The sequence below is a fragment of the Rhinolophus sinicus genome, linkage group LG01 (genome assembly GCF_036562045.2).
Source record: "Rhinolophus sinicus isolate RSC01 linkage group LG01, ASM3656204v1, whole genome shotgun sequence".
Lineage (NCBI taxonomy): Eukaryota > Metazoa > Chordata > Mammalia > Chiroptera > Rhinolophidae > Rhinolophus > Rhinolophus sinicus.
Genome location: NC_133751.1, coordinates 109,258,602 through 109,286,095, shown reverse-complemented (window position 1 = coordinate 109,286,095; position 27,494 = coordinate 109,258,602). Strand labels below are relative to the sequence as shown.

The 27,494-nt window shown below is 41.7% G+C and overlaps 1 protein-coding gene across 11 annotated transcripts in view; it reads left to right on the top strand.

Annotated features, from left to right (window-relative positions):
* ERCC3 (ERCC excision repair 3, TFIIH core complex helicase subunit) overlaps positions 1-27,494 on the top strand; it is a 77,459-nt gene that overhangs the window by 11,493 nt on the left and 38,472 nt on the right. For all 11 annotated transcript variants that reach the window (XR_012497188.1, XR_012497184.1, XR_012497180.1 and 8 more), the window contains exons 9-12: positions 227-411; positions 3,228-3,430; positions 10,672-10,768; positions 11,817-11,934. Coding sequence is in view for 3 of the 11 variants with exons in the window: in XM_019717981.2 (XP_019573540.2) it covers positions 227-411; positions 3,228-3,430; positions 10,672-10,768; positions 11,817-11,934 (603 nt within the window). In the remaining 8 variants the exon portion in view is untranslated. The remainder of the gene's footprint in view (positions 1-226; positions 412-3,227; positions 3,431-10,671; positions 10,769-11,816; positions 11,935-27,494) is intronic.

The window sequence follows — 27,494 nt, the reverse complement described above, 5'->3', positions numbered from 1 at the left end:
CTTCTCCCTCTTGTCCTCTTGCTCTTTCCTGCCTTCTTTTGCTGAGGTCTAGCAGGGATGATTTGGCATTCCCATACTGTCATTCCTTTCTAGAGCCAGCTTCCTATGGTCCAGAAATCCAGGGCTTAGCCCATGTAATGTCACAGGCCAGTGTACGTTGCAAGGCTTTGTGTAGTACTTGAGCATTTAAACAAGTGACAGTGTGACTCGCCAATTGTTTCCCCAGCCAGGATGTTCCGGCGGGTGCTCACCATCGTGCAGGCCCACTGCAAGCTGGGATTGACTGCAACGCTGGTCCGGGAAGATGACAAAATTGTCGACTTAAATTTTCTGATCGGGCCCAAGCTCTACGAAGCCAACTGGATGGAGCTGCAGAATGTCGGCTACATCGCGAAAGTCCAGTGTGCGGAGGTAGCTCAGGACATGACTCAGACCCACAGTCAGGCCCTCATGCAGTCCTCTCAGGCCCCTGTGAGCGGCGGTGTTCTGCCACTGCCCAGACATGAGACAAAACCCTGTCAGGGCACCCAGTCAACGGTGAAGGAAGTTGCTCATCCAAATTAGGCCAGCTCCAAGGCCACGCTCCTTCTCCTTTCTGAAAGTGAGCTCTTTAGCGTGTTCCTGCCCACCTTCACCCAGGCCATGCCCACGTGCCAAAAGCTGTTGGTTTTGATTCACCCAGAAGGTGCCTATGACCTTGATTATATTATTTCTAAGAAGACATTTTTCCAATATTGTTGTATAACGAATACCTGCACAGGTATATGTTAAAAATACATGTTCAGAAGCAACAACAACAGAAATCCTTTCTCGCAACTTAAAATGCCTGTCACTTGATGGCACTAGTAGGGTGGCCTTTGTCCTGAAAGGGTGGGTAAAGCTCAGTGTGACAACCCTGTGCAGGAGACTAGCTCAGTTGCAAAGCTTCCCTGCCCTTTAGTTGTATCTGTGCAGTCACCACCCATCTTAGGAGATAACACTGCCAGGACCTTGGGGGCCCTGTTCCTCTCTAGTTGCGGACCCCTGCCAGGGCACCAGTGTCTTGGAGCTTAGCTTTGTCATTCTGTTGCTTTTCCTTATTATTTTACCTCCTGTGTATAATTCCGTAAACATGTTGTTTCGCTTTGCCTTTTTTTCTTTTTTAATCTTTCTGTTCGTACAAATAGAAACGGGTTATGTATGTTGTGTGACTTGTTTGCTAAGTATTTTTTTTCTTTGCACAATGCATTTTTTTTTTGATGATGAACATAGCTGTAATTCATTCCTTTGAATTGCTTTGTATTATTCCATTGTGCAAATATACCACAATTTGGTATGTAATGGAATATTACACAGCAGTGAAAATACAAAAATCTTTTCTAATGTTGACACACATTTGGGTTGGTAAGTTTTTTAACAGCTTTACCAAGGTTTAGTTTAAATTCCATGACATTCACCTATGTAAGTAAATACTGTGATTTATAACTTCTGTGATTTTTATTAAATGTAGAGTTGTGTAGCTATCCCCACAACCCACTTTTAGGACATTTCCGTTATCCCAGAAGTGACCATTTGCAATGTGTCCCCACCTCTACTCCCGCCTAGCTAGCCTCTGATTTATTTTCTGTCTCTCTAAATTTGGAGCTTAGTGTTTTTGCTGTAATGACAATATTACTGCAAATATTGTATCTGTTTCTTGGGACCCTTGTGTCAGAGTTTTTCTAAAACTCGTTCACACTGTGGACTGACCCTGTAGTAGATGGTGACATCACTTTGGTGGGTCATGACCAGGATAGAATGGAATCTAACAGAATGCATGATATGTATTAAGGGTATATGTTATTTCCTAAAACTGTGTGTGTGAATGTTTAGTTTGTGACATAGAGTGATCCAAGATTGAAGGCCACTGCTCTGGCAGATATACTCTGCAGATGTGCACTTTCCTAGTCACGTCACGGGAAACTCTGTTTTCCAAAGTGACGGCACCAAGTAACACTGATCACTGGCGAGTGAGGTCGCTCCATCTCTATCTAGTACCTAATATTGAATTGTTTTCCTTTAATTTTTGTTAACCCCGTAAGTGTGAAATGGTATTCCTTTATGGTCTTAATTTGTATTTTCCTTTTTATTAATGACATTGAGAATTTTTTTTATATGTTTTTTGGCCATTTATGTTTCATAGTCTGTGAAATGCAGGATTTTAAAGATTTTACTGTGGAAAGAGAATTGCTTTGGTTATAAAGAAGTAGGAGTCATTACAGGATATGACCCAGAGGGAACCAGAAAATATTAACAGCAAAACTTAATGATTTGAGCTCAGCACCGAGTTTGGCATATAGTAATGGCAGATAATTCCACAGTGGTGGCAGCATGAAGAAATGGTTTGTGGTGATCACACAGAAGTGGCACCGGAGTCCGTTGGTGGAGGCTTTGTGGCCTATGCCAGTGCAAAGCTCCCAGAGGGCTCTTTATATGTGTACACAGCCTTGAGACCTTTAAAACTCATAACACTTCAGTATACTTCCCTGAGCTTCCTTTAGCTTGTCAGCAGCCCAAGCATAGAGCCTGGCACAGAGGAGGCCCTCTGGAGTGTTACTGCCATTCTGATTTGGATGCTGAGATTGTCTCAGATGTGACCAGTGGGGGGACTACCTTCAAGGTGGCTTCTATGTCCCATCCTTCTTTAAGCACTTCCTTGCTTTGTGGCCCAGCAAAATATTTCTGACTCATCTGGTACTTGCCCTGCCCTGGCCCTGGAATCAGCCATTTCTCCACGGAGCTTTTCAGTAGAGAATGTAATTTACACACCAGGATCTGGGTGCTAGGTGTGTTCGTTGCCAGGCTCACTCAACAGACAGAGCCAAGATGTGTGTGTGCAGTTCTGCATGCAGTGCTGTGTGTGGACTTGTGTGTGGGGTGTGATCTAAGTGGGAAGTATTGCTTGCATCACTGGTTGAGTTCTGGTTTCCCTCACTTGGAGCTGCTATGAAAATAATTCCCTGGATATCGATACATTTGAAAATCTTTGTGAACTGATTAACACGAAAGAGTGTACTGGTTCAGCATTAGGTACTAGGTTTGGTTTTGTGAGTGTGTGTGTGTTTGCAGTTATACTGAGATAATTCACATACCATTGGTTTTGTTTTAATTTGTTTTAAAGTTAATTTTGCTAAATGAATGGTCTTTCAGGAGTTTCTAATCAGGTGATGTTTAAACTTGCAAACTGATCCCCGGTTATTGTATCACAGGTTTGGTGCCCGATGTCTCCTGAGTTTTACAGGGAGTACGTGGCAATCAAAACCAAGAAGCGCATCTTGCTGTATACGATGAATCCCAACAAATTCAGAGCTTGCCAGTTTCTGATCAAGTTCCATGAAAGGAGGAACGACAAGATTATTGTCTTCGCTGATAACGTGTTTGCCCTGAAGGAGTACGCCATTCAGCTGAACAAGTAAGGGCGTAGAAGTTAGGTGTTGCTTCTAAAGCCAGTTTACCTCCCCATGTGAGAGTGTAGAAGGTGCCTGTTTTTTTCTCGAAGCTCTCAGGAACTTCCTAGGATCTACAGGTTCTGGTCCTGTGGCCCCCGTCCCAGAAACCAGGAAAGACAGAGGAGCAGGTGGTCGGAGTCAGGTTAGAGCATGTAGATACGGGAGCTTGGTCACCCTGAGCCCAGGGACTAGGGGCTAGAATCGTGCTGCTTTACAGCTGGGCTCCAAAGGTGGGCACGAGTTGTCATTGGGAGTGTCAGGCCAAATGAGCATTCTAGGTGGGCCAGGGACCAGGAAGCAAGGCAGACTGGGTCAGCATCCAGGTGTGGCCTGGCGTTGAGAAAGAGCTTCTTAGGAAACACCCACCAGAGTCCTCGCCAGCCTGTAGCCCCACCAGGGTGAGGAGGAAGAGGACCAACCTTCCTGCTGCACTGACAGAGGGCTTCAGCTGCTGTGAGCAGAAGGCACGGCCCTCTGGAGACTGGCCTTCGTTCTTGTGGGGTAGGATGCAGAGGGAAGAATGCACTTAGACCACCTTCTCTTTAGCAAGCTGTGCTTTAATCCTCACCTCAGCGTATGAGGTCATTGTATTCCCATTTTATAGATGAGAAAACAGACACAGAAAAATTAAGTTTCTTAAATTTCTGATATTGCACCTTTTTTAATTTAGAAAAGATTCTATTTTTTTATCGGAGTATCATAGATTGTTATGAAAAACAGGAGTTCTTTGTACCTGTCTTCCCAGCCACAATTCCTGTTCCCCAGAGGTAGCCACTTTCAGCTCTTCTCTGTTTACCTTCATATTGCTAAGTAATAATTTATATAGCAATTTCTTGATTATTAATTATAGAAGCGACCTGTTAACTTCCTACTACGGCAGTTGAGAATTTAGCTCTTACATACACCATTCCTTTGACCCCTGTGTTCCCAAATACGTTTGGGGTTAAGTTAGTATTCAGTGTTACATTATTTTATGGTGTAAATATTGTTCAAACCAAGCATATAGTGTACTAGGGTTACATGTTCTTTTTTTGTAAACATTTGTTTTTTTCTGGAGTTAATAATTGCTTCATTATTGCTTTTGTTTGGTTTTCTCTCCACTTAATTACTCCTCTTCAGACCCTTCATGCAGCCATACACTCCCTCTCAGTAGGGTCAGACCTGTCCGCTAGTCTCTCAGTCCCTTTCTTCTTTGTTTCCCTGGTAGGATCCCTGCCGCACTTGGTCCTGCTCCGCTCTGGCCTGCTTGCTCCCTAGGACTAGAGATGCTGCCCAGCCATCATCTTTGGGCCCCCCTCTGTCATCGTCCTGTGAATCCCCTGTGCTCCCGCCCCTGTTTCTGTATCTCCCGTTTCCTCCTTTTTGGTCACTCATTTTGATGAGTGACTTGATTCGCCAGTAAATTCTGGAGAGAACTCATGTAGGAGGAAAATTTTTTAAGACTTTGCTTGCAGATGTCCTTATTCAGCATCACACTTGATCAGTAGTTTGGCTGGGCCTCCGAGTGTTACAGGGAGAGCTCGTTTCTCTCGGGACCCCAGTGCAGCTGCTGGGAAGCTGGCTGCCCTGCTGACTCCTCCCTCTCTGCATGTCATCGCTTGTGCCTGTGTGCTCCCCTCTCAGGAAGCTTTCAGAATCTTTGTTTTCTTTTTTGAGATTTCAAAACATTGTCTCCTAGTGTTGTCTTTTATTCCTCTTGTGGTGGGCTCTCGGTAGACCCCTTCAGTATGGAAACTCATGTGCTTCAGTCAAGAGTTTGTCTTTTCTTTGTTACTCATCTGCTGTTTTCTCTGGTCTCTCTTTTTTGAATCCCTGCTGGTAAGATATTATATCTTCTAAACAGCTTCTCCAAATTGATCTTTTTTCTCCTATTTTTTACCCTTTTGTCTTCCAACCCTTCTATTGAAGCTTTTGTGAATTTCCAAGTGTTCTTTATTGCTAACCGTTCTTGTTTCATGAGTACAGTGTCTTCTCTGGGTGGGGCGGCTGTTAAAGCTTTTAAAGCTTTCTTCTGTTCCCTACACAGTCTGTCTTTTTTTCAAATTTTTGTTTGTTTTGATTGTTTCACCTTCAGAGCCCTTTGGATTTTTGGTATCCCTTGGTTGTATTTTCTTGTTTAAGAGCCGGTCACTAGAAAGTCGATTGGCCTTCCTGCATAGCTTTGCGGGTTTGTGGACCTGTGCACCTCACCGTGGCATGACTGGGCAGGGACCTGGCAATTTGTTAAGAACTTGCCAAGTGCTAACTCTCTGGGTCTTTTCTCTTGTGGGGGACAGTTTCTCCAGACATGTATCTTCTGGTGTCCTGGCTATCAGCATGTGTGTGGGGGATCCCCTTCATCATGTGGTGCGGGGATCCCTTCATTCTTCAAGTGGTGGGGGATCCCCTTCATTCTTCTTGTGGTGGGGGGTCCCCTTCATTTTTCATGTGGTGGGGGAGGGTCCCCTTCATTCTTCACTTTCATTGCCTCTGCCCTTAGCAGTGCCTGAGAGCCCTAAGTACAGAGCTGCTCAGAGTCCAGGAAGTGAGCCTCTAGGTTTTTTCCAGGTGCAAGGAAGTACTCCTGGCTGCTATTCCTCATACACACATCTGCCAGTCCTCTGTCTGCAGCCTCCTCACCACGTTCCTTTAGAGGAAGCTGGTGACTAGTTCCCAAATGCTCTTGTGTGCTGCATAGAAGGTGCACTGGTTTCTGTTGGCCTTCCCTCCTGCCAGCTTTGGGCTCTGCTTTCTCTAGTCCCTAGCTCATTTACCATGCTTGCCTCCATCTGCTTCTTGACTTCCCTGGTGTTACTCCCCTATTCTGCTGTTACTTCTTCTCCTGTTATCTTTGCCCTTGTGGGTTTACGTCTTTTTCACACTTTATTTATTTATTTTGACATTAAATATTACATTAATTTCAGGTGCACAGCATAGTGGTTAGACATTTGTATAATTTAATAAGTGATCTAGTATCCACCTGGCACTGTACATAGTTATTACCATATTACTGGCTGTATTCTCCATGTTTTAGTTACAGCCCCATGACTGTTTTGTAACTACCAATTTTGTAACTACTTCTTAATCACTTCACCTTTTTCACCCTGTCCCCCAACCCCTTCCCATCTATCACCCCAACAAATCTAGTACCCATCTGACCCCATACATAGTTATTACAACATTATTGACTGTATTTCTTATGCTGTATTTTACATCCCCATGACTACTGTGTAACAGCCAATCTGCACTTCTTAATCCCGTCCCCTTTGTCACTCACCCCCAACCCCTCTCCAGTCTGAAAACTATCAAAATGTTCTCTGTATCTATGAGTTTGTTTCTGTTTTGGTTTTTGTTCTTTAGATTCTGCATATAAGCAAAATCACATTGCATCTGTCTTTGTCTGTCTGACACACTCCACTCAGCACAACACCTTCCCCCCAGGTCCATCCATGCCGCCGCAGATGGCAAGAGCCCATTCCCATCTATGGCCGAGCAGTATTCCATTGTACGTGTGTACCACTTACTCATTATCCGTTCTTCTATTGACAGACACCCAGGCTGCCTCCACATCTTGGCCATTCTAAACAATCCTGCAATGAACATATGGATGCACATGTCCCCTCAAAATAGCACTTTGGGTTTCTTCAGATAAATACCCAGAAGTGGGATTACCAGGTCCTTCTTTGTCTCTTGTTATAGTTTTTGATTTAAAGTCTATTTTGTCTGGTATAAGCATTACTACCTCAGCTGTTGTTTCCATTTTCATGAACTATCTTTTTCCCATCCTGTCTGGTAGATTGCTTGTCTCCATTTTGGTTAGCTCTTTTTCTGGAGCTCTGTTTTGTTCTTTTATTTGGGACATGTTTCTCTGTCTCCCCATTTTGGCTGCCTCCTGTGTTTGTTTCTATGTATTAGATAAATCTGCTATGTCTCCCAGTGTTGGCAAGGTGGCCTTATGTAGTAGGTGTCCTTTGGGGCCCAGTGGCACAGTCTTTCTTGTCACCAGAGCCGAGTACTCCGTGTGTGTCCCTTGTATGGGTTTTGTGTGCCCTCCTATTGTAGTTGTGCCTTGCTCACTGTTCGTACGTCAGTGGGAGGGATTGGCCCTCAGGCTGATTGGTTGTGAGGACTAGCCGTGACTACAGTGGAGCAGCTGTAGTGCAAGGGCTGACTACAGGTAGAGCAGGGTTCACTTTAGCAGGGTGCTGGTGCCTGCGCCGTTTGCTCTTTGGGTGTTTCATTGTTGGATGCGGCCAGGTGATTCTCTGGCTTATTCTGAAGGTTGCCACCAGTGTGCCAGCCCGGGAGACTCCTGGGAGCAACCTGCTGCAGGCCAAGTTTAGCAGCAGTCTGTGCCCTGCCTGAGGCCACCTGGTATGAGCCACATAGCAACCCGCAGATGGCCACTGCCCACACTGGGCATAGAGGTGCCTCGAGAGCCTAATCTGAGAAGCAAGTCTGCCTGTTGCTAGTGCCCGGCTTAGGGCTGCTCACCACAGGTATGGGTCATGCTGAAGCCAGATGCTGCTTGTTTGGGTTTTGCGAACCTTTGAGAGATTTTTAGGAAAGTTAGCAGCATGAGCTAAAACAGATTGTACGGAAAAGCCACTGGAAGTGGCATGGGCTGCCCAAAAGTTGGGTGGAGTGGGGTCTCCTGGAATCACTAGGGCAGGACAGATGAAAGGTGATAGCCAGTTTAATGGAGACTCAGATATGGGGTCTGCCTGCATCTGCATACCGGGAGAGGAGAGGGCTGAACAAAAAAACAATGACTCCTGCCATCTCTTCCATCTTAAAGAAAGCTTCCCCTTTAGCCCTCACTAAAGCCAGGTTGTTCAGTTCCTTCCCGTGTGTCCTTGTCACCTTTTGAGCTACTGCCCCAGCATTGTAGTTCGGAGTGAGTGAGTCCGTCAGCAAGTAAGTTTGTACACGGGCCCTTTAAGAGGTGGGCCTGGGACTCCAGCTGCCCTCTGTCTCACTCAGCCACAATATCCACTGGTTTTCACAGTGAGAAGTGTGGGGACTTTTCTTCCGAGCACTGGAACCCTGGGCTAGGGAGCCTGGTATGTGGTGGGAACCCTTCTCTTTTCTGGGGGGAACCTCCACAGCTGAGACATCCATACCGATTTTTAATGGTGACATGCGGGTGTGGGACCAGACTGTTCTGTGTCTCTGCCCCTCCTCCCAGTCTTGAGGTGGTTTCTTCTGTATGTCTGTAATTGTAGTGCTTTGGTTCAGCTAGACTTCAGGTGATTCTAAGTGATGGTTGTTCTGTAATTCCGTTGTAATTGATGTCCTGATAGGAGGTGAGCACAGCGTGGACCTACTCTGCAATCTTGACTGGAAATGGATTTGTGTCTTTTCAGTCCTTTACTGCCACATTAGTGTCAATTCGAGAGGGCAATAAGACAGTGCGTATATTTACTCTGTCATATTCCCTCCTTAGCACCCTCACTGCACCCCCGATTTTAGTACTCTGTCCAGATTCTTCCTGGAGCCTTCTTCCTCAGGTTTCGTCCCCACACCTACATTTGAACACACCTGAGGCTTGTCCCTTGGTTTTAGCCTCCTGAGTATCTGCCTGGTCAGGGACACCGATTTTACCAGCATTGTGGAATCTGAGCCTGTCTGGCATAGTGAAGGGCAGCAGGTCGTGGCAGTCTCATGGATGCCGGAAAGATCATTACAGCTTTTACTTACCTTTGTTTTGTGTACCTCTGGCCTATAAATGTAAGAAGTGTTCTTCTCTGTCTTGTTTTCTTGCTTTAAAATGATCCTGTGGATCCTGTGCAGCAGGGAGTCTCTGAGCTTGGGGTTCCTCCCTGTCTTAATAAGAAGGAATAGGTGTCACTCAAGTACTTCACAGGAGGGCCTGTTAGGTGATGTGGTATGTAAGGCAGTGGCTGGGACACCTACTTTGGAGTCGGACATGCTGGGTGTGACTCCCAGCAACTCCTCTTAGCTATGTGACCTCGAGAGTAGTGTTCACCTGTCTCAGCCTCCTCTTGCTCTGTCAGGTGCACTTTCCACCACCCACCTCAGAAGATCCATGTGCCTATCATCTAGTAGGTGTTCAACAGATGTTAGGTGCTCTTCTGAAGAATGGTTCGTCTTCTGTTTCATTTCCTGTGTGGGAAACCTTCAGAAACTGAGGGCTCTGTTGTGTTCTCCTGATGATGGGGGGGAGAAAAAACACCTAAAAACCTGGATATCGAGAGACAGGCTCTTCTGAAGAGTGGAGTTTCCCAACCTTTTTCATAGCATAAGACACATAGAAAATAATAAGATTAGTGTGGTGTCCTGAACACTCGTGTAATAGGCTTGCAGTGGTTGGGGTGACTGAGGAGGACATCAGCCTTTTGTGTCCAGCTATCCCAAGGTCCTGCCCAACTTCCCCACAGGCAATGGGTTTGCTATTTCAGGTACATCCGTTAGCAGTTTCTGGCACACTGGTGGGAAGCGTAGTGTGGAGGATCAAAACTTGAGCCTTCTGATCCTTCCCTGGACACTGTTTGGTGTGGATGGGACCTGTAGACCTGATAGCTGTTCTCTTCATTGTCATCGTCATAATCACTGTTATCACCCCTGAGAAGTTACAGAAACCAGGTCATTCCATGAATGGCAGAAGAATGGCATTGCCAGGTGCCAAGAGGTGATGACCAGTGAGGCCATCAGATAGGGTTGTGCCCTTTGGCAGAGAGCTGGGAATTAAAGAGTTGTGAACTTAGTGTTATAGGAGGTCAGTGGGGAAAAGTTTGTTCCTTTGTACTCCTGCCTTGAGGAATGCCTGTGTCATTAGGAAACAGTTGCTTCCAAACTTGTTTGCAAATAATATTGCCTTTGCCACTCCCATTGGGCTTCATGAAATCTGGAGGATTCTCTTTTTATAGATGCTGAGCTTAGAGCTAAAGGCGTTGAAGCAGGAAAGAGCACAGTCCAAAAACAAAAATGTAAAGAAGGGAATCCCAAAGGGAATGGTAATTTGAACCTCAGCTCAGTGGGGAGGGGATGAAGTGTGTGTGTGTGTGCGTCTGTGTGTGTGTGTTGGAAGAGGGGTTGGGAGGGCGTATTGCCACTCATTTTTATGGGTCTCCTGATATTCTTGCACAGTAGGGGACTTCCTGGGAGAGAGAACTTTGTAGGAGCTCTTTTTCCCCGATGTGTTTTTCAGGATGATCGAGAAATGATACTTTGGTCTTCCTAATACAGCTTTGTTCTTCTCTAGACCCTATATCTATGGTCCTACCTCCCAGGGAGAAAGGATGCAGATTCTGCAGAATTTCAAGCACAATCCCAAAATCAACACCATCTTCATATCTAAGGTCCGTGTGGCATGCAGGGTGGTGGTGAGTTACCAACAACCCCAGGATCTGGGAGACACTGGATAATTTCTGGGCAGTGAATTGGTGTTTGTTGAAGGAGCATCATGTGTCAGTTTACATTTTCACATGTTCAGTATCTGGGGAATGGAACAAGCAGATTTAGGGTTTTATGTATTATGCATAATCTATAAAGTCCTTTTGCTTGACTAAAGTTTTTCCCACCTCTTTTTGGCGTACAGGAAGTTTAAGTTGTATTTACTTTATAAAAAGGATAAAAGTTCATTACCTACTTTGGCAGAAGTAGGTATTTGGATGAGGTTCTTTTTGTGGAGCTGGGAGATTCCTGTGGGTCATGGGCAGCCTTTGCCCAGGCTCCCGGTGAGCCTTGGTGGTGGTGAAGCTAAGCACAGTGCAAACTTGTATGCGGCCAGCTTGGTGATGGTTCTAATTTGCAATTAGAAGCTGTGGCCCAACTGTTTAGAATAGTCATTCAGATTAAAACAGACCCAGAGTCCAAAAGAAATGAGGTTTACCTCAGGTAATCATGGCTGTGTCTATCAGCACCAAACTTTGACGTCTGTGGGGGAACCTAGATGGTTGGAGCCCCCAAGCTGAGGCAGCTTCCCAGTCAGAATCCAACCCAGTGCAGGCAGTGGCCCCCACTAGGTCATGTGTCTGACATGTGCTGCTGGTCTCCAGTTAATAGTGTGGATGGTTTTCTGCAGTCCTAATTCTATAGCAAAAAGTAAGAATCACTGACAGAGCCTCTGTTGATAGGGTCCTCTTGTCTTTGGGCCCCTAGCCACACTGGAAATGTGGCTGAGACAGATGGTGGTGACTGTGGCTCCTGACAGCTTTAGGGCAGCTCTCAGGAGAATTCACACTTTGGAGGCCTCCTGCCTCCAAAAGACCATGGTACAGAGAGAAGAGGATGGTGATTGTTTTTCTAAATTGAAATTTGAAATTTGAGGCCAGTTGAATGAATTTTTTTTCTTTTTGTCTCATATGTAAAAACCTTCCCAGACACATAGCTGCTTCATTTCTATAGGTGGGTGATACATCATTTGATCTCCCAGAAGCAAATGTTCTCATTCAGATCTCATCTCATGGTGGCTCCCGGCGACAGGAGGCTCAGAGGCTAGGGCGAGTGCTCCGAGCCAAAAAAGGTAAAGACGGTCTTCCCCATTTTGTTCCAGGAGGTCTCTCCTTTTGGTCCACCTCAGACAGGAAGAGGGTAGGGAAAAACTGCTTGTGCATTCATGACGGCAAGCTTGAGCTCCTGGGCTAGGTATACTCTCGGGGAGGGGGTCCCAAAGCAAGGACCGAGGTCTCCCGGGCCCTTGTTATTTCTCATGCCTTGGGGGTGACTATGTGGGTGTTTTCCATGGCAGCCGCCTGGAACTCACATGGATATTCTCTAAGATGAGCACGAGTGTTGGTAGACAGTAAGATGAGCACGAGTGTTGGTAGACAGTAAGAGGAGCCTGGATAGCAGTGCTTAGTGATGGGGACCTAGAAGGGAGAAAGCAGAGCTGGGCCTCCAGTGGAAGGGTGAGACCTGGAAGCCTGGAAGCTGTCCCCTGGACCTCCAGTTAGGAGTAAGGGGAGGGCCTGCTAGGAACAGTTTGGGCAAGCACAGGTGTATACCTCCCTTCTCACTTGTGAAATGTGGTGCCCTGAGTTATAGCTTGCAACGGGGCATCACAGGCCCAGTGAATGAGGAAGCAAAAGGCATGAATTCTCTGCTTCTTAACTGTGGTAAAGAGCTCAGACCTCAATTGTGGGCATGGCAGATACTGACATGGTTGCTAAGATATGACATCCTCCTGGGACACAGGCCCTCTCCTCAAGGCACATTGTACTGAAGCTGTCAAAAATCAGTGACAAAGAAAGAATCCTCAAGGCAGCCAGGGAAAAGAAGACGGTAACCTACAAAGGAAAGCCCATTAGATTATTATCAGATTTTTCAGCAGAAACTCTACAAGCCAGGAGGGAGTGGAAACAAATATTTAAACTATTGAAAGAGAAATTATGAGCCAAGAATAATATATCCAGCAAAGATATCCTTTAGATATGAAGGAGGAATAAAGACCTTTCCAGACATACAGAAGCTGAGGGAATTTTCTAACACACGACCTGCACTACAAGAAATACTGAAGGAGCCTATTGGACCAGCAACAATAGGGATAATTTGTAGCAACCAAAACAAAGGGGGGAGAGTAAAGGCCTGAACCGGAATATGGGAATGGAAAAAGGTAAGAATGCTGAACAAAACGGAATATTCTAAATATGAAACTTTCTTTTTCATAAATATCATGGTAACCACTCAAAAAAACTCCAGAACTGAAATATGTAACGTAATAAAAGAAGAAACAGAGGGAAAAATCATAGAATACGACCTCACAGAAATAATAGACAACAACAAAAAGGCAAAGAAACAATGGACACACAGTGTTACCAGGAAACTAATGGTAGAATAATAGGAAATCCTCACATAACAATAATCACCCTAAATGTCAATGGACTGAACTCACAAATAAAAAGGCACAGAGTAGCAGATTGGATCAAAAAACTAAACCCAACCATATGCTGCCTCCAAGAGACACATCTCAGCTACAAGGACAAACATAAACTCAAAGTGAAATGGTGGAAATTGACACTCCAAGCAAACGGTATCCGGAGAAAATCAGGTGTAGCCTAACTGATATCAGATGAAATAGACTTCAGGGTGAAAAAGGTAACAAGAGGCAAAGATGGACATTTCATAATGGTAAATGGGACTATACAACAAGAAGACATAAGAGTCAGCAATATTTATGGCCCCAATCAGGGAGCATCGAAATATACCAAGCAACTACTAACAGAACTAAAGGGAGAAATTGACCAAAACACAGTTATACTAGGGGACCTAAATGCGTCATTGACAGTTATGGATAGATCAAACAGAAAAGAAAGAAACAGCAGCTCTAAATGACACATTCGATGAAATGTCATTTATAGAGCACTTCATCCTAGAACGTCAGACTACATATTTTTTTTTTTTTTAATTTTATTTTATTAAATTTATTGGGGTGACAATTGTTAGTAAAATTACATAGATTTCAGGTGTACAATTCTGTATTACATCATCTATAAATCCCATTGTGTGTTCATCACCCAGAGTCAGTTCTCCTTCCATCACCATATATTCGATCCCCCTTACCCTCATCTCCCACCCCCCACCCCCCGACCCCTTACCCTCTGGCAACCACTAAACTATTGTCTGTGTCTATGAGTTTCTGTTTCTCATTTGTTTGTCTTGTTCTTTTGTTGTTTTTGGTTTATATACCACATATCAGTGAAATCACATGGTTCTCTGCTTTTTCTGTCTGACTTGTTTCGCTCAGCATTACTCTCTCAAGATCCATCCATGTTGTCACAAATGTTCCTATATCATCTTTTCTTACTGCGAATAGTATTCCATTGTGTATATATACCACAACTTCTTTATCCATTCATCTATCGAAGGACATTTTGGTTGTTTCCATGTCTTGGCCACGTAAACAAAGCTGCAATGAACATTGGAGCACACGTGTCTTTATCTCTAAATGTTTTCAGATTTTTGGGTAGATACCCAGGAGAGGGATTGCTGGGTCATATGGCAATTCTATTCGTAATTCTTTGAGGAACCTCCACACTGCCTTCCATAACGGCTGCACCAGTCTGCATTCCCACCAACAGTGTATGAGGGTTCCTTTTCTCCACAGCCTCTCCAACATTTGTTACTATTTGTCTTGTTGATGATAGCCATTCTGACTGGGGTGAGGTGATATCTCATTGTGGTTTTGATTTGCATTTCTCTGATGATTAGTGATGTTGAGCATTTTTTCATATGTCTATTTGCCATTTGTATGTCCTCTTTGGAGAAATGTCTCTTCAAGTCCTCTGCCCATTTTTCAATTGGGTTGTTTGTTTTTTGTTGTTGAGTTGCATGAGTTCCTTGTATATTCTGGATACTAGCCCCTTATCGGAGGCACTGTTTGCAAAAATCTTCTCCCATTCAGTTGGTGGCCTCTTTATTTTGTCAATGGTTTCTTTTGCTGTGCAGAAGCTTTTAAGTTTCATATAGTCCCATTCGTTTATTTTAGCTTTTACTTCCATTGCCTTTGGAGTCAAGTTCATAAAATGCTCTTTGAACCCAAGGTCCATAAGTTTAGTACCTATGTTTTCTTCTATGCAGTTTATTGTGTCAGGTCTTATGCTTAAGTCTTTGATCCATTTTGAATTAACTTTGGTACATGGTGACAAATAGCAGTCCAGTTTCATTCTTTTGCACGTGGCTATCCAATTCTCCCAGCACCATTTATTGAAGAGGCTGTCTTTGCTCCATTGTATGTTTTAGCTTCTTTGTCAAAAATTATCTGTCCATATTTATGTGGTTTTATTTCTGGGTTCTCAATTCTATTCCATTGGTCTATGTGTCTGTTTTTCTGCCAATACCATGCTGTTTTGATTATTGTAGCCCTGTAGTACAAGCCAAAGTCAGGAAGTGTGATACCTCCATTATTGTTCTTTTTCTTAAGATTGCTTTGGCTATTCGGGTCTTTTGTGGTTCCAAACAAATCTGATGATTTTTTGTTCTATTTCTTTAAAATATGCCATTGGGATTTTGATGGGGATTGCATTGAATCTGTATATTGCTTTGGGTAATATGGCCATTTTAACTATGTTGATTCTTCCAATCCATGAGCACGGAATGTCTTTCCATTTCTTTGTGTCTTCTTCAATTTCTTTCTAAAATGTCTTATAGTTTTCAGCATATAGGTCTTTCACATCCTTGGTTAAGTTTATTCCTAGGTATTTTATTCTTTTTGTTGCAATTGCAAAAGGAATTGTTTTTTGTATTTCTTTTTCTGAGCTTTCATTGTTAGTATATAGGAAGGCAATGGACTTTTGTGCGTTGATTTTGTAGCCAGTAACTTTACTGTATTCGTTGATTGTTTCTAATAGCTTTTTGGTGGAGTCTTTAGGGTTTTCTATATATAGCATCATGTCATCTGCAAAGAGTGATAATTTAACTTCTTCATTCCCAATTTGGATGCCTTTTATTTCTTTCTCTTGCCTGATTGCTCTGGCAAGGACTTCCAACACTATGTTGAAAAGCAGAGGTGATAGGGGACATCCCTGTCGTGTTCCTGAACGTAGAGCAAAGGGCTTCAGTTTTTCTCCATTAATTATGAGATTAGCAGAGGGCTTGTCATATATGGCCTTTATTATGTTAAGGTATTTTCCTTCTATACCCATTTTATTAAGTGTTTTAATCATAAATGGATGTTGTATCTTGTCAAATGCTTTTTCTGCATCAATTGATATAATCATATGATTTTTGTCCTTTATTTTGTTTATGTGATGTATCACATTGATGGATTTGATGTTGAACCATCCTTGTGCCCCGGGATGAACCCCACTTGGTCGTGATGAATAATCTTTTAATGCATTGTTGTATTCGATTTGCTAGAATTTTATTTAGGATTTTTGCATCGGTATTCATTAGAGATATTGGTCTGTAGTTTTCTTTTTTGTGCTGTCCTTACCAGGTTTTGGTATCAGGGTAATGTTGGCCTCATAAAATGAGTTAGGGAGTACTGTCTCTTCTTCAATTTTTGGAAGAGTTTGTGCAGAATTGGTATTAGATCCTCTTTGAAGGTTTGGTAGAATTCACTAGTGAAGCCATCTGGTCCCGGACTTTTGCTTTTGGGAAGGTTTTGGATGACTGATTCAATTTCACTGGTGATCGGTCTGTTTAGATTTTCCAGTTCTTCATGGTTCAGCCTTGAAGGCTATATGTTTCTAAGAACTTGTCCATTTCTTCTAGGTTGTTGAATTTGGTGGCATATAGTCCTTCATAGTATTCTTGGATGATCCTTTGTATTTCTGTGGTGTCCGTGATAACTTCCCTTTTACGTTTCTGATTTTGTTAATCAGTGTCTTCTCTTTTATCTTAGTAAGTCTAGCCAAGGGTTTGTCAATTTTGTTAATCTTTTCAAAGAACCAGCTCTTTGTCACATTAATTTTTTCTATTGTCTTTTTGTTCTCTATTTCATTTAGTTCTGCTCTAATTTTTGTTATTTCCTTTCTTCTGCTGACCTTGGGTTTTACTTGTTCTTCTTTTTCTAGTTCTTTAAGGTGTAACATGAGGTTATTTATTTGGGAGTTTTCTTGTTTCTTGAGATAGGCCTGTAATGAGATAAATTTCCTCTTAAAACTGCTTTCGCTGCATCCCAAAAATTTTGGTAGGATGTATTTTCATTGTCATTTGTTTCTATGTATCTTTTGATCTCTCCTCTAATTTCTTCTTTGACCCAGTCCTTCTTTAAAAGTATGTTGTTTAATCTCCATGTATTTGTGTTTTTCCGCTTTCTTTTTACAGTTGATATCCAATTTCAAAGCCTTGTGATCAGAGAATATGCATGGTATGATTTCAATCTTCTTAAATTTGTTGAGACTGATTTTATGTCCCAATATATGGTCTATCCTTGAGAATGTTCCATGTACACTAGAAAAGAATGTATAGTCTGATGTTTTAGGATGAAGTGCTCTATAAATGTCAATTATGTCCATTTCATCTAATGTGTCATTTAGGGCTACTATTTCGTTATTTATTTTCTGTTTGGATGATCTATCCATAGCTGTCAATGATGTATTTAAGTCCCCTAGTATAATTGTGTTTTGGTCAATTTCTCCCTTTAGTTCTGTTAGTAGTTGCTTGGTGTATTTCGGTGCTCCCTGATTGGGGGCATAAATATTGATGACTGTTATGTCTTCTTGTTGTACAGTCCCCTTCACCATTATGAAATGTCCATCTTTGTCTCTTGTTATCTTTTTCACCTTGAAGTCTGTTTCATCTGATATCATTATGGCTACACCTGATTTTCTCTGGGTACCATTTGCTTGGAGTGTCAATTTCCACCCTTTCACTTTGAGTCTATGCTTGTCCTTGTAGCTGAGATGTGTCTCTTGGAGACAGCATATGATTGGGTTTAGTTTTTTGATCCAATCTGCTACTCTGTGACTTTTTATTGGTGAGTTCAGTCCATTTACATTTAGGGTGATTATTGATATGTGAGGATTTCCTGTCATTCTATCTTTAGTTTTCTGGTAAGGCTGTGTCTCCATTGTTTCTTTGCCTTTTTGTTGTTGTCTATTATTTCTGTGTGGTGGTATTCTATGATGTTTCCTCTGTTTCTTCTTTTATTTCAGTATATATTTCAGTTCTTCGTTATTTTGAGTGGTTACCCTTAAGTTTATGTAAAAGAAAGTTTGATATTTAGAGTATTCCATTTTCTTCAGCACGCTTACTTTCTCCATTCCCATATTCCGTTCAGGCCTTTACTCTCCCCTTTTTGAGTTTTGGTTGCCACAAATTGTCCCTGTTGATGGTGGTCGAATAGCCTCCTTTAGTATTTCTTGTAGTGCAGGTCGTGTATTAGAAAATTCCTCAGCTTCTGTATGTCTGGAAAGGTCTTTATTCCTCCTTCATATCTAAAGGATATCTTTGCTGGATATATTATTCTTGGCTCATGATTTCTCTCTTTCAATAGTTTGAATATTTGGTTCCACTCCTCCTGGCTTGTAGAGTTTCTGCTGAAAAATCTGATGATAATCTAATGGGCTTTCCTTTGTAAGTTACCGCCTTCTTTTCCCTGGCTGCCTTGAGGATTCTTTCTTTGTCGTTGATTTTAGACAGCTTCAATACAATGTGCCTTGGAGAAGGCCTGTTGGGATTGAGGTAACTAGGTGTTCTATTTGCTTCTTGGATTCGAGGGTCCAGTTCTGTCCACAAATTTGGGAAGTTCTCATCGACAATTTGTTTGAATATATTCTCTGTTCCTTCTCTCTTTCTTCTCCTTCTGGTATGCCCATTATTCTTATATTGCTCTTTCTGATGGAGTCAGAAAGTTCTTGTAGAGTTCTTTCATTTCTTTTAAGTCTCAAGTCTCATTCTTCTTCTGTGTCATTTCCAGGTTTCTATCTTCGATGTCACTGATTCTTTCCTCCATCTGGTCAACTCTACTACCTAAGCTGGTTATTTCATTCTTAATTTCTTCTATTGAGTTCTTAATCTCCAGAAATTCTATTTGGTTCTTTTTTAAGATTTCAATCTCTTTCGTAAAATGCTCATGCTGTTCTTTGATTGAGTTTCTGAGTTCATTTAACTGCCTATCTGTGTTTTCTTGTATCTCGTTGAGTTTTTTCAGAACTGCAATCTTGAATTCTCTGTCACTTAAGTCACATATTTCTGTATCTTTAAGTGCCTTCTCTGGAGATTTTTCACTTTCTTTCTGAGCTATCTTGTTGCCTTGGTTATTCATGGCGATTACTGGTTTACTATTTCTCTTCCTAGACATCTACAGGAGTGACTTCTGCAACAGGTTGATAGGAAGAGGTCTTTCTTTTGTTTTCCAGTACTTGTTGGTAGAATGTCTTATTATTTCTCCAACTGCAATTTATTTTTCTTGTCCCACACGGTAGTGCTGTTTTCTCTGCACTATTCCTGCTTCTCACACAATGGGGGGATTCCCTGGGAGACGGGCTTCTCCTCTGTTAATAGTTCGTCTAGGTCACAGGGCACAGTGTCCCAGTGGGTATGCGGAGAGCTTTTGATGTTCCAAAGCTCTTCCAGCTCCTGATTCAGAGCCCGTATGTTTCAGCAGTTCTGTTTACTCCTGCAGGGATCCACCCAGATAGGTGGGGTCAGAGCAATGGCAGAGCAGTTGTGAGAGGTGGCCCAGAGCAATGGCGGCAACCACCACCACAGCCGGTCCTGCTTCCACGGCTCCCTCCCCTTTGCCGGAACTAGTTGGGCTGTGAATTTGTGTCTGCGGCCCACAGTTCTCAAAACAGCAGATTTTCTGTTGTTTTGATCTGACACGGCTACTGTTTCGCTTCTAGCACCGGGCAGGTGGGGGCGGGGCGAGCTCTGGGAGGGGTCGGAGGGGGCGGCTAGTCTCAGTGCCTAAGGCTCCGTTCTCTGCTCGGCAGTGCGGGCTTAAAGCACCGTTTTCAGCCTTTTTCCCTCAGTCTTTTCTCCGAGGTCTCTGCTGTGAGCGTTGGGTTCAGCCATGGTATATGCTGTCCCCTCAGCCCTGTGGGCCACAAGCGGAGCTCTAGCAGTCCGAGTTCTTCCCTCACTCACAGCTGCGGTAGTTCCGGGAAGCAGCGAGCTCGGCGCACTGAGCTGGGTCTGCGTCCTGCGCCCGCGCGGCTCCGTCTCCGCGCACGTCTCCCTTTCCTCCTCCCTCCACTCGCGCGAATCTCCCACCTGTAGGTGATTTCAGTCGGTAGTGGGCCTCTTCGTCTTGCCTGTCTGTTGTGCAGGGAGTCCTTTGTGGAGTTTTTGTTGTTCGATTCGTTGTAAATTCCAGGGGAGCTTTACAGAGGCTCACCTCACGCCGCCATTTTTCGCAAGCAGTCCAGACTACATATTTTTTTCTAGTGTACATGGAACATTCTCAAGGATAGAGCATATATTGGGACATAAAACTAGCCTTAGCAAATTTAAGAAGATTGAAATCATACCAAGCATATTCTCTGATCACAAGGCTTTGGAATTGGATATCAACTGCAAAAGAAAGCAGGAAAAACTACAAATACGTGGAGATTAAACAACATACTTTTAAAGAATGACCAGGTGAAAGAAGAAATAAGAGGAGAGATCAAAAGATACATAGAAACAAATGAGAATGAAAATACATCCTACCAAAATGTTTGGGATGCAGAAAAAGCAGTTTTCAGAGGGAAATTTATATCATTACAGGCCTATCTCAAGAAACAAGAAAAATCCCAAATAAATAACTGCATGTTACAACTTAAAGAACTAGAAAAAGAAGAAAAATGAAACCCAAGGTCAGAAGAAGAAAGGAAATAATAAAAATCAGAGCAGAACTAAATGAAATGAAGAACAAAAAGTAAACAGAAAGAATTAATGTGACAAAGAGCTGGTTCTTTGAAAAGATTAACAAAATTGAGAAGCCCTTGGGTAGGCTCAGTAGGATAAAAAGAGAGAGGACACTAATAAAAGCAGAAATGAAAAAGGGGAAGTTATCACGGACACCACAGAAATACAAAGGATCATCCAAGAATACTGTGAAGGACTTTATGCCACCAAATTCAATAACCTGGAAGAAATGGACAAGTTCTTAGAAACATATAGCCTTTCTAGGCTGAACCTTGAAGAACTGGAAAATCTAAACAGACCGATCACCAGTAAGGAAATGGAATCAGTCATCGAAAACCTTCCCAAAAGCAAAAGTTGGGACCAGATGGCTTCACTAGTGAATTCTATCAAACCTTCAAAGAGGATCTAATACCAATCCTGCTCAAACTGTTCCAAAAAATTGAAGAAGAGACACTACTCCCTAACTCATTTGATAAGGCCAACATTACCCTGATACCCAAACCTGGTGAGGACAACAGAAAAAAAGAAAACTACAGACCAATATCTCTGATGTATACAGAGTCCAAAATCCTAAACAAAATTCTAGTAAATAGAATGCAACAATACATTAAAAAGATGATTCATGATGACCAAGTGGGGTGCATCCCTGGGGCATAAGGATGGTTCAACATATGGAAATCCATCAATGTGACACATCACATAAACAAAATATTGGAAAAAAACCACGTGATTATATCAGTTGATGCAGAAAAAGCGTTTGACAAGATACAGCATCCATTTATGATTAAAACTCTTAATAAAATAGGTATAGAAGTAAAATACCTTAACATAATAAAGGCCATATATGTCAAACCCTCAGTCAATATCATAATTAACAGTGAGAAACTGAAGCCCTTTGCTCTACGTTCAGGAACATGACAAGGCTGTTCCCTATCACTTCTGCTTTTGAACAGTTTTGGAAGTCCTTGCCAGAGCAGTCAGGCAAGAGAAAGAAATAAAAGGCATTCTAATTGGGAATGAAGACGTTAAATGGTCACTCTGTGCTGATGACATGATGATCTATATAGAAAACCCTAAAGACGCCACCAAAAAGCTATGAGAAATATGAATGAATACAGTAAAGTTGCTGACTACAAAATCAACGTACAAAAGTCCATCGCATTCCTTTATACTAAAAAGGAAATCTCAGAAAAAGAAATTAAAAAGACCAATTCCTTTTGCAATTGCAGCAAAAGAATAAAATACCTAGGAATAAACTTAGCCAAGGATGTGAAAGATGTATATGCTGAAAATTGTAAGACATTTTTAAAAGAAAGTGAAGAAGACACCACGAAATGAAAAGACATTCTTTTGCTTGTGGAATGGAAAAATCAACATAGTTAAAATGGCTGTATTACCCAAAGCAATGTACAGATAAGCAATCCCATCAAGATCCCAATGGCATTTTTTAAAGAAATGGAACAACAAATCATCAGATGTGTGTGGAACCCCAAAAGACCCTGAATAGCCAAAGCAATACCAAGAAAAAAGAACAATGCCGGAGGTGTCACACTACCTGACTTTAGCTGGTACTACAGGGCAACAATAATGAAAACAGCATGGTTTTGGTAGAAAAAGAGACACGTGGAACAATGGAATAGAATTGAGAACCGAGAAATAAAACCACATAAATATAGACAGATAATTTTTGATAAAGAAGCAAAAAACATACAATGGAGCAAAGGCAGCTTCTTCAGTAAATGGTGCTGGCACAATTGGAAAGCCACATGGAGAAGAATGAAACTGGACTGCTATCTGTCACCATGTACCAAAAGTAATTCAAAATGGATCAAAGACTTAAGCAGAAGACCTGAAACAGTAAACTGCATAAAATAAAAGTTAGGTACTAAACATGTAGACCTTGGGTTCAGTGAGCATTATATGAATTTAACTCTGAAGGAAATGGAAGTAAAAGCTAAAATGAATGAATGGGACTATATCAAACTTAAAAGCTTCTTCTGCACAGCAAAAGAAACCATCGACAAATAAAGAGTCAGCCAACTGAATGGGAGTTTTTTTTGCAAACAACGCCTTTTATAAGCAGCTAATATCCAAAATATACAAGGAACTCATACAACTCAACAACAAAAACACTAACAACCCAATTGAAAAATGGGCGGAGGACCTGCAGAGACATTTCTCCAACAAGGACAGACAAATGCCAAATAGATGTATGAAAAAATGCTCAACATCACTAATCACCAGAGAAATGCAAATAAAAACCACAATGAGATATCACCTCACCCCAGTCAGAATGGCTATCATCAACAAGACAAATAGTAACAAATGTTGGAGAGGCTGTGGAGAAAAAGGAACCCTCATACACTGTTGGCGGGAATGCAGACTAGTACAGCCGTTATGGAAGGCAGTGTGGAGGTTCCTCAAAAAATTACGAATAGAATTGCCATATGACCGAGCAATCCCTCTCCTGGGTATCTACCCCAAAAATCTGAAAACATTTATAGATAAAGACACGTGTGTTCCAATGTTCATTGCAGCTTTGTTTACGGTGGCCAAGACATGGAAACAGCCAAAATGTCCTTCGATAGATGAATGGATAAAGAAGTTGTGGTATATATACACAATGGAATACTGTTCGGCGGTAAGAAAAGATGATATAGGATCATTTGTGACAACATGGATGGATCTTGAGAGTGTAATGCTGAGCGAAATAAGTCAGACAGAAAAAGCAGAGAACCATGTGATTTCTCTGATATGTGGCATATAAACCCAAAACAACAAAAGAACAAGACAAACAAATGAGAAACAGAAACTCATAGACACAGACAATAGTTTAGTGGTTGCCAGAGGGTAAGGGGGGTGGGGGGGTGGGAGATGAGGGTAAGGGGGATCAAATATATGGTGATGGAAGGAGAATTGACTCTGGGTGGTGAACACACAATGGGATTTATAGATGATGTAATACAGAATTGTACACCTGAAATCTATATAATTTTCCTAACAATTGTCACCCCAATAAATTAAAAAAGACAAAACAAAAAAACACACACAATGAGATATCACCTTATCCCAGTTAGAATGGCTGTCATCAACAACACAAATATTAAGTGTTGGAGAGGCTGTGGAGAAAAAGGAACCCTCATGCACTGTTGGCAGGAATGCAGATGGTGCAGCTGCTATGGAAGGCAGTGTGGCAGTTCCTCAAAAAATTACAAATAGAATTACCATATGACCCAGCAATCCCTCTCCTGTGTATCTACCCAAAAAGTTTGGAAACATTTGTCCATGAAATGAAGACATGTGTGCGTCAATGTTCATTGCAGCTTTATTTACAGCCAAGTCATAGAAACAACCTAAATATTTCGATAGAGGAATGGATAAAGAAGTTGTGGTATATACACACAATAGAATACTATTTTGCGGTAAGAAAAGATGAAATAATACCATTTGTGACAACATGGATGGATTTTGAGATTATAATGCTAAGCAAAATAAGTCAGACAGAAAAACTAGAGAACCATATGATTTCACTGATATGTTGTATATAATCAGCAAACAACAAAAGAACAAGACAAAGAACTGAAAGCACAAAAACTCGTAGATATAGGGGCCGGCCTGGTGGCTCAGGCGGTTAGAGCTCCATGCTCCTAACTCTGAAGGCTGCCAGTTCGATTCCCACATGGGCCAGTGGGCTCTCAACCACAAGGTTGCCCGTTCAACTCCTCGAGTCCTGCAAGGGATGGTGAGCTCCGCCCCCTGCAACTAAGATTGAACACGGCACCTTGAGGTTGAGCTGCCTCCCAGATGGCCCAGTTGGTTGGAGCATGGGCTCTCAACCACAAGGTTGCCAGTTCAGTTCCTTGAGTCCCACAAGGGATGGTGGGCAGTGCCCCCTGCAAGTAAGATTGAACACGGCACCTTGAACTGAACTGCTGCCGAGCTCCAAGGTGGCTCAGTTGGTTGGAGTGTGTCCTCTCAACCACAAGGTTGCCGGTTTGAGTCCCGCAAGGGATGGTGGGCTGTGCCCCCTGCAACTAGAAACGGGAACTGGACCTGGAGATGAGTTGCGCCCTCCACAACTAAGAGTGAAAGGACAACAACTTGAATTGGAAAAAAGTCCTGGAAGTACACACTGTTCCCCAATAAAGTCCTGTTCCCCTCCCCCAATAAAATCTTTAAAAAAAAACAAAAAAACTGATAGACATAGGCAATTGTTTCAGGGTTCCCAGATGGCAAGGGTGGAGGGGAGTTATAGAAGAGGGCAAATGGGGTTTAATACATGGTGATGGAAAGAGAACTGACTGGGTGGTGAACACACAATGTGAGATATAGTTAATGTATTACAGAATAGTACACCTATGTACATTGTACATCTATGTAATTGAAATCTATGTAACTTTACTAACAATTGTTTCCCCCCAAAACTTAAAGAAAAAAAATCAGTAGTGTTCTTATACACTATTATTTATCTGAAAGGTAAATAAAATGATCCCATTTACTATAGCATCAAATACAGTAAAATACTTAAGAATAAATTTAACCAAGTAGGTGAAAAGATCTCTACACTGAAAAGTACAAGACACTGATGAAAGAAATCAAAGACCAGTAAATGGAAAGATATTCTATGTAAATAAATTGGTAGAATTATTACTGTAGAAATGTCCATACTACCCAAAGCCCTCTATAGATTCAATGCAATCCTTATCAAGACTCCAGCAACATTTTTTACAAGGGTAGAAAAAAACAATCCTAAAATTTATATGGAGTCGCAGAAGTCCTCAAAATAACCAAAGCAATCCTTAGAAAGAAGGAGAACAAAGCAGGCATCACACTTTATGATTTCAAGCTATGTTATAAGGCTATAGTAATCAAAACTGTGGTGCTGGCATAAAAACAGAAATAGACCAATGTTACAGAATCAAGAGCCCAGAAAGAAACCCAAGCATTTAGTCAACTAATTTTTCAATGGAACCAAGAATAATCAATGGAAAGAAGATAGTCTCTTTGGTAAATGGTGCTGGGGAAATTGAATATTTGCATGCAAAAGAATGAAACTAGACCCCTATCTTACACCACTCACAAAATTAACTCTGAATGGATTAAAGACTTAAATGTAAGACTGGAAAATATAATACTCCTGCAAGAAAACAGGAAGAAGGTCCCTGATGTGGGTCTTGGCAGTGAATTTTTTGATAAGACATCTAAAGCAACAAATAAAATAAAAAATAAACAAGTCGTGATTACATGAAACTAGAAAGCTTCTGCACAGCAAAGGAAGTGATTGACAAAATGAAAAGGTAACATATGGAATGGGAGAAAATACTTGCAAATCATAATAAGGGGTTAACATCCAAAATATGTAAAAACCTCACACAACTCAATAGCAAAAAGCCCAAATAATCCAGTTAAAAGGAGCAGAGGAGCTGAATGGATATTTTTCCAAAGAAGATATACAAATGGCCAGCCAATAGGTGCATGAAAAGATTGTTAACATCACGGATCATGAGGGAAATGAAAATCAAAACCACAACGAGATATCATCACATGCCTGTTAGAATGACTATTACCAAAAAGAAGAAATAAATGGTGCCATGTATGTGAACAAAAAACAACCCTTGTGTGATGGGATTGCAAATTGGTACAGCCTCTATGAAAAACAGTATAAAGATTCTTCAAAAAGATAGAACTACCATATCATCCAGCAATGCCACTTCTGGGTATATATGTGACAGAAATGAAATCACTATGTCAAAGAGATTATCTGCACCCCCATGTTAATTGCAGCATTATTTACCATAGCCAAGATATGGGAACCATCTTAGTGCTCATCAAAACGTGAATATATAAAGAGAATGTGGTATACATTACACTGGAATGTGGTATATATGTTATTACAATATCCTTTTTTATTCACCGATAATAAATGAAATCCTGCCCTTTGCGACAACATGGATGGACTTTTAGGGCATTATTCTAGGTGAAGTAAATCAGAGAAAGACATATACCTTATTTCATATGTGAAATCTTAAAAAAAAAAACACCCAGAAAAAATGAGTTCAAATTTGTGGTTGCCAGATGCAGAGGGTAGCTGTGGGGGCATTGGATAAAGGTGTTCAAAAGGGTTAAACTTCCAGTTACAAGGTAAATAAATGCTGGGGACGTAATGTACAACATGATGATTATAGTTGTAAAAAAATAGTGTAAACGGAGCCACTTTAAAATGGAGTCGGAGCTGCCTTCCCAGAGCTGCCTTGCACAGTTTATGCCTCAAAACTTTGGAATGTTAAAGCGGGGCAAAATAATCTTTGGACTGAATCTAAAGCAACATTGTGCCCCAAAGAACTGTGCAGCAACAAGAAAGCAGATATTATGCCTACCAGACTGAAAATTAAAAACGTTTTTTAGAATTAACGTCACCATGCTAGCTTATCTGCACCAGTGACCACAATCTATATTTAGAATATTCTCATCACACCCAAAAGAATCCCTTAACCTATTAGCAGTAACTCATTTTCCTTTACCTCCCAAACCCCAACACCAGGCAACGACTAATCTATGAAATCATAATTTGGGCCTCTTCTGTCTTCTTTCACTTACCATAGTGTTTTCAAAAGGGTTATCCATATTGCAGCATGTGTTAGAACTTTGTTCTTTATTGCTGAATAATATTCCATTGTATGAACACACTACATTTTATTTATCCATTCATCTAATAAATAATCTGATAAATTAATATTTGGATTGTTTCTAGTTTTGGCTCTTAGAATAATGCTGTTACGAAATTCATGT